Here is a 12,980-nt window from a genome sequence, read left to right on the forward strand (position 1 = left end):
CTTCTCTATGCAGCCTTAATTCTGGATTCCTGTGCTAACCATAATACTCAATCATATGTCGCTTCTAATCTGTTCTTTCTCTCATCTGTTTCAATACAGTATACATAATTTATCCAGTTTTTTCTCAGTCTTACCCCAACCCTGATGTCAGACATGTTCTATAACAGTGGCACCGTGCAGTATTTGTCCCTTTGTGACTGAGATATTTCACTCAGCATAATGTCCTCCAGGGTCACCCATTTTGAATAATAGTGCATGAGTTCCTTGTTTTTCAATGCTGCATAGTATTCCATTGTGTGAGTATACCACAGCTTCTCTATCCATTCGTTTGTTGATGGGCACTTAGGTTGCTTCCAACTCTTTGCTATTGTGAACAAAGCTGCAATAAACCTGGGTGTGCAGTGTTTGTCCTTTTGTGACTGAGATAGTTCACTCAGCATACTGTCCTTCAGAGTCACCCATTTTGCGTAGTATTTCATGAGTTCTTTGTTTTTCAGTGCTGTATTATACTCCATTGTGTAGCTGTACCACAGCTTCTCTATCCATTCATTTGTTGAAGGGCACTTGGGTTGTTGCCAGCTCTTTGCTGTTGTGAACAAAGGAGCAGTTAACATGGGTGTGCATGTATCTGCTTGGGTGACAGTTCTGGTTTCTTAAGGATATATTCACAGTAGAGGAATTGCTGGGTCAAATAGTATTTCTATTTCCAACTTTTTGAGAAAGCGCCATACCACCTTCCACAGTGGTTGTACCATTTTATACTCCCACCATCAGTGAATAATTGTTCAGTTTCTACACAACCTCTCCAGCATTTGTTGTTTACTGTTCTGTTAAATTTTGTTATTCTTACTGGGGTGAGATGATATCTCATAGTTGTTTTGATTTGCATATCTCTTAGAGCTAGGGATTTTGAACATTGCTTCATGTATTTGCCATCTGAAAGTCTTCTTTGGTAGTGTCCATATCGGGTGCCCATTTTTTAATTGGGTTGTTGACCTTTGTCTTGTTGTAGTGGTCAAGTATTCTATAAATTCTAGATGTAAGTCCCTTCTCAGACATGTCATTACCAAATACTTTTTCCTAGTCTATCACTTACCTTTTTTACCCTGTTGGAGAAGTTTTTGGATGTGGGGTTTTGGGGGGGCTTTTTATGGTGCACTCTCACCATTCAAAATAAAATAAAAATCAGCTCGTTTGATATTTGTAAAAAGTTGTACTGCCAAGGGAGCTCTGGTGGCCTTAGTAGCAAGAAGCTGCACTGCAGTCCCAGAGATACATGGTTCAAAGCTACCAGATGCTCTGCTGGAAAAGGAGGGACAATCTCCTCCTGTACCAGTCAGATCTGATTTGACGGTACCCACATAATAAATAATAAAATTTTTTAAAAGTTGTACTACACAGGAGTCCACAATTAAGGTTGCATAGTGGAATGTACTTGGGAGGGGTGCGGGGGGATTGTGTAGCAGGGAAGGAGTGTTTCTTTTACTTTTGAGAGGAGCGAACTGGGGGACGGGGAGAGAAGTGCAGCAATGAATGAATGGAAATCCAAAATCTCTGTAAATGCTCATTAAAATTATTTTTAAAAAAAAGTTGTACTGCCAGTCCTAAGTCACATGGTTCAGATCCCCCCAGCAGCTCTGTAGGAGAAGAGCGACAGTCTCCTGTACTGTTGACAGCTTCTAAAAGCTCGCTGGATGACACCACCTACCAGCAGCAGCAAGACGCTCAAGTGGAGACTTGGCACATTTGACTTAGTTGCACAGACTCAGTCTATGTTAGACTGCCCAGTGCTCTGCCAAATTAAATGCCGCTCAGCCCCTCACCCAATTTCAGAAATACTATATAGTTAAATTCATGGTTCCCCCCTCCCCTTTTTTTAAAAGTCTTCTTTCCTTTTTTTCCTATTTTCCCACCATAGAATTAGAGCCAACTTTGTTCCCCAGTGTACCAGGAGCGTTTTCTCATGTCTTACTGAGCAGCGCTGTTGAATAAAAATAAAATGTTAGGGTTTTAGCAACCACTCTATACAGTGTGGCCTAGTGAGTAGAGAGTTGCATTGGCAGCATGAAGGCCTATGGTTCATATCCAGCAGTAGCCTCACAGAGAGATGGACATGCTTTCCCATATGTGTTAGTCTCCGATGAGTGCAAAAGAGAAATGGGTAAAGGTTAGTGTTTATTTAATCCAGAAGATAATCACTAAACATGTAATTAGTGCCAACAAAATCACAGAGAGATTTCTACATTGTGTTACACTAAGTCTTGAAAGTAATGCATATTTGGCCTAGCACATCTCCATTCAGACTTACCTCAGCCATGTGTGATTATTGATCACTGTGCTAAAATATGCCCGTCTACGTCATAATTCTTTTAAACTGGACTCGGGGAAAGAAATTTTTCTTCCAAAGAGAAAAACAAACTGGGGTGGAGGGGTGGACTAAGAGGAAATGTGAATGAATGGGGGGAAAATTAAATTAAAAGAATATGCTGTAAAAAAAGGTACATTAATAATTTTTAAAATAGAAAAAAGGTCATAGAATTTCATTTTGTGGATCAGCCATTATTTGATATTTGCTATAATGAGGTTTATCAGCAATACATCAACCCTCGTTATTTTTATATTTTATAAGTTTATTCTCCCAAATGTATTTGTTACTCTATAGTCAATACTGAGAAAAGCAAGAAATTTGAATCCCCTGATGTTCTTGTTTGCCCACTCAGGCCAGGTAGAGATAAACTCAGCTGCTTGTCTCTGTTCCCGTGCTGTAAACAAGTACCCTTTTAGTGGTCTGTTTCATGCCGTTTTTCATGTGTTTTGTGCTTTCTACTGCTCTTTAAAATGGCCCACAATGGAGTATTAAGTACCGTCAAGTGTTTCTAAACCTTACGAGAAAAGTTTGGGTGTTAGATAAGCTTGATCAGGCATAGAGCACTGTTGGCTTTTAATTTAAGGCCGATTAATCAACAAAGGAGGGGGTTTTTTAGGTTTTTGGGGGGGTTTTTTGCAATATCCATAAGCACTTCATTACAGATCTGGGAGGACAGTTTCCCCTCAAAAACTGACTCTCCAAATGGGAGTGGTCTACAATGTAGCTTTAAACAAGATCTCAACAGAAGCACGTGGAACAAGGTTCCTTTGATTCAGTTGATGAAAGTGTTGCGACAAGAGGCTCATGGGAACTTAGCCCTGCATTTCCCTTGGAGCATTGCTTTGCATTAGTATTAGCTAATTTAGTGTTTGCAATTTTTCAATTTTTTTTTAAACTTAACCACTACTGCCAGTTAACAAGAATCAGCCACGTTTGTGTACAAGCGGGTCCTTAGAGGCAAGGGCAGTTAAACTGTGTTCTTTGGGGAAAGTAGATGGTTAGTGAAAGAAAGGAAGAACCCTCAGGGAGGTGGCAGCAGTGGGCTTGAGGATGGCGCAGGGGAAGGCAGCATTGGAATCTCTTGTTCCAGAGTTGCTGTGAGTTGTCAGTTTGATTGTTTCTGTCAGAGGTGGATTGCCTAAACAGAGTCGTGGTTTAATCAAACCTTAATCAAGGATTTTAAACATATTCCGTTTGTCCTCTTCTAAAATTATAACCACAGGGTAAAATATTATGTGAGGGGCTCAGCTGCGACCTGGTTACACCGGGCACAGCCCAGTTCCAAGCTCAGAGGTGGCACTTGGTAGGCACCAAGTAGGCCAGGTGGGCATGAGGGGTGTGTAGTGCTAATGCCTCGGAAGGAAGGTGGAGTGAGCAGAAGGACAAGATGAGGGGCACATGGAGAGTGTCTCATGAGGGCGGCATCGTGGCCCATCCCTAGCCCCCTTTTGGTGAGCATACAACACAGCCTTTCATGCTACTGGCACTCCATCTTGCACCTGGTCTCTGCAGCCCAGGCCCAGCCACCACCATGATAGAGTTGGTAATACTGAGTCTCTTACTGATTTCCTCTTGTGTCCCTGAAGGATGAAGAGGCCGTGAAGAAATTGACCGTGAACCCTGGCACCAAGTCTAAGCTCCCCAAGCCAGTGCAGGAGCTCATCAGGATGATCTTCGATGTGGAGAGCATGAAGAAAGCCATGGTGGAGTACGAGGTGACCATGCTCGGCTCTCTCCCTGGGCCGGCGGGTAGCCCTGGTTGTTTTGGGGATTAAGTCCTCAGGCTATCATAATAGAAAGCCACACACTGAAATCCGAAACTCCTCACCTGACAGTTCTGGATGCTGGAAATCCAAATTACTGTGTTGATGGGGCCCTGTCCCCAAGTTTCATGGTTGACCTTTCCTGGGGGATAAGCCTTTCTTGTCCCTCAGCTCGTGGTGGCCCCAGGTCTTGTTTGATCAGTAGGCCTCTCTTGTGGCCTCTCTCCGCGCCTCTTCTGTTCACACCACTCAACACCCTCCCAGCCCAGTCCTCACCTTATGTTGGATACAACTGTCTTCAGAGACCCTTTTGACATGAGTGAGTGCAGCATGCCTTTTGGGGAACTCAGGCAGACCTGCCATTCTTGCTTTTCTGCAGGGTCACTTGATTTGCTGTCGGTGGGGTGTTGCTGAAGCTGCCCTGGCTCCCAAGGCCCCTTGTCCCTATTTGGTCACATTCTCTTTCTTGTCACCATGACCAGGATACCTGGACATGGTTTGTTCATGGCCAGCCTGCTCCCAGTAGGTGGAATTTAACATGCGGTTCAGGCCGTGGCCTCCTGCCATTCGCTTCATCACATGAATTCTTCATATCAAACAGGGGTCAGGGGGAAGCTTGGTAGATTAGTCATGTTCACACCCAGGGCTGTGAGTTTTCCATTCATCTCTCATTTCTGCACTTCCCCAGATGATGTGGCTAGCAGGGCCCATTCTTTCTGCTTCTATTGTCAGGGCTCTGAGTGCTGGCCGCCAGCGTCTTGCTGTTGGCAGCTGCCTCCTCCTTGACTGGACCTCAGAGGGGGAAATGACCACTACTTATGTGCAGAGGGCTTCCCATAAGCCCACCTGGCTGCTGGACTGTTCTGGAAAGTAAATCGTGGGGTGGAGTTGTGATTGAATTTGCCTTGGAAGCAAGTGGTCCTATATGCCTCCAGCCAGAGAGTTAGGGGTAACAACCTAGTTCTGCCCTTTCCTCCCAAGCCTTCACAGACACCAGAGCTGGAGTCCTCTAAGGTGCTTAGCTTGATGTCAGTCTTCAGTGTTGTTACAGCCTGTGCATCATTGCACAGGTTTGAAAATGAATAGTATCCCTTAGATACACTGCCTGTTTCTGGACACCCAGACTGACCGAACAGCCTGTCCCTTCAGTACTCTGTTTTATCTATAGTTTATGGAAGTCTTCAGTGACACTCAGAACTGTTTCTTGCTGTAAAATTATTTTCTTTGTATTTTCCTTCAGGTCCCTAGTGTAGAGAGGGGTTGGGGTAAGCTAGGTGCTTTATTCCCCAGAAGAGGTGGGCCAAGGGCAGATGCTTTTGACTGAGCTCTGTCCTTGTCACCATCCCTTACACGGGTGGTGCTGCAGCCAGCCAGGGTTAGTGATCTCTGTGTTGACAGCTGTCTTCCTGGGAGCCAATTAATAGTTGATCCTGAAGTCTTCTTTTTTATTGTGCCTTGTTCTTGGCCCGAAATAGCTTCACCTTCTCCCTCAGACTGGGCATTAGTATTAAACTCTTCAGAAAACACATTTGCCCTTCAGGTGGGGCGTGTCTGTGGCAGAGTTGAGAAGCACATGCACTTCAGCCTGGGTCTTCCTGGAAGCAATGCCTGGCCTTTGGTGCCTTGTGTGCATTTTTCACTCCTTTGATTTAACCTAGTCCATGTAGGAGATCCATTTCTGGAAGCCTATAGATAGTGCTGAACTGCAGTGGTGGCTGTAAGAAGCAATCACGGCTCCCAGGGACTCAAAAGGCTGGGGGTTTAGTGGGACAGAGGTAAAGTGATGCAAAGTGTGGGCCCACCTACAGGCAGATGTGTGAGAACAGAAATGGCCTGAGAGCCTGAACCGACATTGTAGACATGGTCCATCACAAATGAGCCGAAGTCAGGACAACCTGGGGCGGAAGATTTTGCATAGGGGAAACTGAGGAACAGCTACCACTATTCTTGACAGTAGTTCCCTGAAGCATTTGAGGTATAATAGTATTATTGTCAAAACAAATACTTCATCTCTTGATAGTTTGAAAGCAGCTCAGTTATTTGGATATAAATTCATATTCTCAGGTGTGTCCTTCACAGCTTTCTGGTTCTTATTTTCAGGTTTGGAACCCCAGAAAAAAGGACATATTACCTTGATTGTGGGGCCTCAGAGAAGGCTCTCTAAAGGCTGCCCAAGATGGGGAGACCTTTATTTTGGCATCAATGGGAATTGGACTGTTTCCTAAAACTGCTAGGTGGTTGCACAAACAATTGACTTATCCAGGCTGTAGTGCAGCTGAAGCAGGCAAGGGACCTCCTCATGCCTACCCTGCCATCCTCACTCATATGCCTTGCTCTACCCACGCACGCCCTGTCATGGACCTGGGCACACTGCCTGTTCCTGCTTTCCCCTCATCACACTGCCCCATGCCCAGCTATGTCAGCTTAAAGAGAAAATGCCTTCTCCTTCTCCAGATCGACCTTCAGAAGATGCCCTTGGGGAAGCTGAGCAAGAGGCAGATCCAGGCTGCATATTCCATCCTCGGTGAGGTCCAGCAGGTAAACTCAGAGCTGTGTCTCCTGCTTACAGAGGACTCTTAGCAGCTGTCTGCCCGCTTTCCCGCATCAGCACCCCAAGCATACATCTCCTCGTTTGGGGATTAATGAGAAATAAGTCCTAAATCACACAAGCTTCATAAAGGTGATAGTTTTCAACCCAGTGAATATATTAAGTGCCTGCCACTTAGAAGCCATTGGAAAAGTAAGGAGTAGCCATGGTTTCTAAAAACCTGTTACGAACTTGGTTCTTCTACCCCTTTCCATTTATAGAGTCCTAGTGATAACAGTGGACAGTACACGAACTGTTGACAGTTTAGATGTGCCCAGCATTTCTGCGAGAGAAAGACCTGGCTTACATAAAGGTCTTGGAAACTCCATGGTGATCACTTAAGTCAGTGAGCACCCAACGATATTAGCAACCTCCAGGAAGATGTTCATTTGTTGTTTTTAAGGGTCAGGCTGAGCTTTTGCTTCATTTATTTGGAAATCATTGAATAAGTTAAATGTTTGCATACTTTTCATCCATAGGTCAGTCAGTATTTACTGACTTTCCCAAACATGCCTTGTCCTCAAGGTCTTCATGCCTGGTTGTCCTGACCTATCCTGTGGGTGTTGCAGGATCTGGCTTCTCTTTGGGGGTTAGGAGCAGTCTTGGGCTTCTGACAGCAGGTGAATAGAGGGCCAGAGAGTAGGCGGTATGGCTGGTGCGGTATGCCTCACACAGCAGGCAGAGTGCAAGACAGCCGGATCTTGTAAGTGACCTCTCCTTGCTAGCTGGTGACTAGAAGCATTTCATTAGCCCACACTCGTTCCTGGTCAGAAAAAATTCACAGAGCACCCTGCACTAAGATCATTGCAAGGCAGCAGGGTGTAAACACCATAATGGCATCTGTGACCTGCAAGATACTAGGTGCCTGGCCCCTTAGCATCCTAAGGCCCTAGAATGTGTTCCACCGATCCAGTCCTGCATGGGTTCTGGAGCACCTTCAGCATGTAGAGCTTTCACTGGGCTTGTGCCGGCCGCTGGACCTCCAGGGGCCAATGACGCCCAGCTTCTCTGCCTCGGAGGTGAACAGGGTATGACCTGGCAGAATTTTGTTAACATATGTTGTGTGCCAAATTCCCAGTGCAATTTGTCTTTTGATTTCCTGGCTGCTGGTAACAAGAATGTCAATTGTGGAGCCAAGTACCCTGAAGCAGAAGCTGTTAAATCTCAATCTCTTCACTATCATAATGTTTTTACACATAGAAAGTTTAAAACAATTGTACAGAACTTAGTCACGAGACTCCCATAGTTGTGGGGTGCCATCAAGTCAAAACTAACCCATAGCTGACCCTCCAGTGGGTTTTCAGAGGCAGTAAATCGCACAAGGAAGGATTGTTATTATTCTCAGTAGCCAGTGGCTTCAAACTGCCTGACTTCAGGAATGCAGAGTAGCTTCTTGCCACTAGGCCACCTGACCTCCCTCAGCATTGTGGTTTCTTGTGTGTGAGAGAGAAATTGCTCAGTTCTCTGTATAGATGACGTTTCGGGAAGCTTTTTTGTGTTTCTCTGCCCTGCTGGAGGCAGGCATGACATCTTCCTCTTCTCGGATGCTTTGGTCCTGTGTTGTGGGCTGCCCAGCACACACATACACTGTTGGAGCCTCTGCCGTGACCTGTGTCTTTTCCTCTCCCCCTCCCCGCCCCAGGCTGTGTCCCAGGGCAGTAGCGACTCCCGGATCCTGGATCTCTCGAATCGCTTCTACACCTTGATCCCACATGACTTCGGCATGAAGAAGCCTCCGCTCCTGAACAACGCTGACAGTGTGCAGGTGTGCCACCCGGTGCTGGGGTCAGCAAGCGATGGCTCAGCCTCGCTCTTCCCTGTCACGTGGTGGGATCCCTGGGTTCTACCACACTGGGAGATGGAACTGCTTCCTTCTGGGGCTTAGGCCACTCGTGTTAGCTCCTTCATAAGTGCAGGCCACCAGTTGCCCTCAGAGTGCCAAGAGGGCACCCCATTTTTATCTTGGTCATCTAGCCTCCTGGGATGAGATGACAGGTGGAGGCTCGATGGCATCCCAGAAAGTCCGTGTCAGCATTCAAGGTGACAGGCTGACCCTACAGCATCTTTATGAGATTCAGGTTTTGTTGGACACTTAACCTGCATTTCCGTTTCCTGGCTCAGACCTAGGCACACCTCACTGTCCTCGGAACTTCACCCATGGTCTGTCCTTGCTCTTGCAGGCCAAGGTGGAAATGCTGGACAACTTGCTGGACATTGAGGTGGCCTACAGCCTGCTCAGGGGTGGGTCTGAGGACAGCAGCAAGGACCCCATTGATGTCAACTATGAGAAGCTCAAGACTGAGATTAAGGTAATGGAGCAGCCCTTCCTGAGGCATCTCAACTGGTCATTACAGGAGTGGTGGTTCCCGGCCTCGGGAGTGTCCGCATCGCTGGGAGAGCCGACCACCACACATGCCGTGGTCCCAAGACCTGCCTTATCAGACGAGGCTGCTGTTCCTGCTCTTACAACATCAGGGCAGAGCCGTATGGCGTGGGGACCTTGGAGCTCACTGTGTCCCCTTCCAGATAATTTGTCATCAAGTTGGCTGACTCGAGGCAACCCTGTGTGCTGCTGAGGAAAATTGTGCGCTATGGGATTTTCAGTGACTGATGTTTTTTGGCAGTAGATCAGGAGACCTCTGGATGGACCTCAAGCTCCAGCTTTCCAGTTATACAGCAAAGTTGTTTATTGTTCGCCACCCCGGCCCCTTCCTGGACCCCTTAAACTATTTTTAGGCACTACCAATTCGTAGCTGATGCTCCAGGGGGTTTCTGAGGCTGTAAGATTGCCATCATCCTCCTGTGACTCACCTGGTGGATTTGAACCACGTGCCACAGCCTCTGAGGACTTAGCTTGAGCTAGTCTATGGCAAGGCATGAATTTGGAGATGTATTTCCACAGCAGCACACACACCAACTAGTTCAGGGATGTGGCTAATCTTGGTTGTGCCATTTTGACCCTCCTAATCTGAGTCCTTTTCAGAAACTCAAGGTTCCTGTTTAATGTTCCTTAAATAGGGTGCACTGGCAGTCTAGTCCCTAGGGAATTATACTGTGAAACCAAAGCTAATGCCTCTGGCACAGGTCCCACCGGTGCGAGTTAACAGCAGTGATAAAAATGTGTTTGAGCCCATATAGATCGTTCCACTCAGGGTGGTGGTTCTGTGCTAGTTAAGCTAACCTGTTTGCTGTTTGTGGGTTTTAAGATTACTTGAGATACCTTTGGTTGCAGGGTGGTCCTCTAGAGGGGTAGTCCTTGAACTTGGTAGGTGCTCGGGCAGACATCTCCCACAGCTCGGGTGTACCTCCCTTTCTCAGCCCCAGCCTTCTCCTGCAACGTGTGCTGAGGGTTGGACACACCTAAGTCTTGTGCCTGGCGTGGTGTGTAAGCCATGTCTGGGCCACGCGGGGTGAGACACCAAATGTTGCTGTTTGCTCTATACTGTCCGCTTGGCAGGAAGTCAAGGGGACTTTGAAACATCAAAGCCACTGCCAGTTGCTATGAAGCCAATTCTAACTGTTGGCAAACCTATGTGCTCCTTAGGGTTTTAAGTGGCTGGTTTTTTAGTATCTCTGTTTCCTTTCTTTGAAGGAGGGCTTAGGTTCCCTTTTGGTTAACAGCTGAGTGTACTGTTAGTCCACACAGTGTACTGGATTTGAATCTCTTCCTTGTTCTGTAACCTTCCTGTGTCTAGCTTTTCTTGTGTCCCAGAGCATAGATTTTTAAGACAGGAAGGAACTTGGAGGTCCTCGAGTGGCTCCCACAGATGAAGTGAGACGATGTGTGTTCCAGTCTGACCAACTGTTGTTCTTGGCTTCTGCTGAGGAGTTGGCTCGCTCTACCTGGTCCTCTGGTGACCCTCTTTGAGCCACCTCTGCACTGTTCCTTAAGGCCCCTCTTTCCTAGGTGGTGGACAAAGATTCTGAAGAAGCCAAGATCATCCGCAAATATGTTAAGAACACTCACGCGACAACTCACAACGCATATGACCTGGAAGTCATTGATGTGAGAAGCCCTACCTCCCACCTGTTCAAGCTCACCTCTGCCTGAGGGTGGGGGCGCGGAGGGAAATGCTTCCTCCGCTATAAATACCCAGAGGAAGTGACTCACTGGGCTGGTAGGCAGAGAAATCAGTTCTGACTGACTTTGTATTCTGCCTTGAAGATTTTTATTCCCAAAACTAAGCAGTTTGAGAATCAGCAAATCTGTTTCTCAGAGCTTAAAAACCAAATTGCTCAAGCATGATTCTGTTCTCTGGGATATTTCCAATAGCTTGTCTCTTCTGAAAGGACTTTGAGAAATGGTATCACTTCATTCCAGTGTGACTGGAAACGGTCCCACCTACTGTAGCAAACAGTGCATTATTTATCTCAGAGATCATATAGTCTGTTTCCTGCATTCTGTCAGATCTCGCCGTTAACCAATTCCTGTCCCTCATTCCAGATCTTTAAGATTGAGCGTGAAGGGGAGACCCAGCGCTACAAGCCTTTCCAGCAGCTCCACAACCGTAGGCTGCTGTGGCATGGCTCCAGGACCACCAACTTTGCCGGCATCCTGTCCCAGGGGCTGCGGATCGCCCCCCCAGAAGCACCTGTGGTATGTACCTGCCTTGGGGCTGTGGCTCTGAGGGGTGACTGGTCCCAAGCAGCCTGAGGCCCTGAGCTTAGCCCCTTCCTGACAGCTGCACATTTACCTGGGTTGACCTCTGGAGGTCCTGATGTGAGATGCTATTGGGGGTGGTGACAGGTGGGAATGACTTAGCCCAACACAGGCTCTGAGCCCAGACCTGGCACTGATGTTGCCTTTGTAAGCCTCAATGTCATCATCAAGAAAATGCACTAAAAAGGAGGGTAGACGTAACAAAGTCGGGTCTGGAGAAGTTAAATAACTTGTTCAGGACTGCTAGTGTGTGAAGTTAGAATCGGCATACTGGATCCTGAGCTTAAACCCTGATGCCTACTCATTCAAGACTGTGACGGCTAGAAGGAAGCTTGGCAGCCCTTAGCTCTGTGCCCAACTAAATTGTTACCAAGTGCCATTGAGTGGGCTGTGGCTCACCAGGACCCTGTATACAGCAGAGCAGATGCTCTGACTGGCCCCTCCTAGCAGCTGGTAGGAAAAAAGGTTTTTCCCTTTCCCCTCCGCGCTGACACTTGACCAAGCATGATGTCCTTCAAGGACTGGCCCTTTCTGATATATCTCCATAATGTGTGAAATGATCTTCACCCTCACTTCTAAGGAGCTACGATTGTGCTGTTTTCAGACAAATTGATTTTTTCTCCTGTTAAAAACTCAGCTCATTGCTGTCGTCAAAACTGGCTCATTGCTTACCCTCCACCTGCTTTTCTGAGATTACCCATCTTCCCTCCGATTTAACTGATGGGTTTGAACCACCCTTGGGTTGCCAGCCCGATTTTTTACCCACCATACATTGAATATTTTGTGGATATCAGGGATTTTTTCCATCTTTCTTACTGCTGGTTCATCTTTTACATATATATGAAGCAGCTGATAATACTGTGGCTTGGATTAGTTGCTCTGCAGTCCTCAAAGCGACATCTTTGCTAAATGACACTTTAAATAAAAAGTGGTCTTTTGCAGCAGATTTGGGGGTTACAGTAAACCATTGAATTTTTTTGCTGCTGCCGTGGGCCTTGTGGATCTAGATAAAATGCAGTCCATGACAGCATCAGTGTTTTCTCCATTTGCCATGGTAAATGGCCTGGTGGCAGGGGATTTCTGTGTAGAGGGATAGTCCTTCCTGAAGGCTGTAGTCCCTGGTCTACATCAGTAAGCGTCCTTTTCTTTCGGCAAGAAAGATGATGTCATCTGTGTATTTTGGTTAATAGATCATTGGTCTTAACACAATTCTGCCATGTATCTCTGGCATTGTTTCTCAATCACCAAGGCCATATTTCCCAACTATTAATCTTTCCATATGATTTCCCTGTTCCAGCTCCCATCAGTTGTCAGTCAGCTTTTATGGCGTTTGACCCCTTTCAGGCTGCAGGAGTTGGTGAAAATCTTGACTGCCTTAATCTTTGAGATTCATGGTTACTGTATAAATTTGAACACCACTATCTGGCCTTTTTGTAAGTGCTATTGCCCTGTCACTGACAGCATTGCACCTCAGGCTAGATCTCTGGCATGTTCTTTTTGACAGTGAATGTAACACTGCTTCCCTTCATTTTGTCATCCCTGCCCTGGCGGGCCCTGTGACTGATGCATAATGGTTCATAGCAATCCATTCTGCTCACTTTG

At 46.6% G+C, this 12,980-nt stretch overlaps 1 protein-coding gene across 1 annotated transcript in view; it reads left to right on the top strand.

Moving 5' to 3' along the window:
• PARP1 (poly (ADP-ribose) polymerase 1) overlaps window positions 1-12,980 on the top strand; it is a 52,898-nt gene that overhangs the window by 37,118 nt on the left and 2,800 nt on the right. The window contains exons 14-19 of the mRNA XM_006897750.1: window positions 3,955-4,083; window positions 6,586-6,669; window positions 8,361-8,483; window positions 8,899-9,027; window positions 10,626-10,724; window positions 11,163-11,315. Coding sequence (XP_006897812.1) covers window positions 3,955-4,083; window positions 6,586-6,669; window positions 8,361-8,483; window positions 8,899-9,027; window positions 10,626-10,724; window positions 11,163-11,315 — 717 coding nt within the window. The remainder of the gene's footprint in view (window positions 1-3,954; window positions 4,084-6,585; window positions 6,670-8,360; window positions 8,484-8,898; window positions 9,028-10,625; window positions 10,725-11,162; window positions 11,316-12,980) is intronic.

Source organism: Elephantulus edwardii, unplaced genomic scaffold (genome assembly GCF_000299155.1).
Source record: "Elephantulus edwardii isolate Elephantulus edwardi_28Jun2011 unplaced genomic scaffold, EleEdw1.0 scaffold00214, whole genome shotgun sequence".
Taxonomy (NCBI): domain Eukaryota; kingdom Metazoa; phylum Chordata; class Mammalia; order Macroscelidea; family Macroscelididae; genus Elephantulus; species Elephantulus edwardii.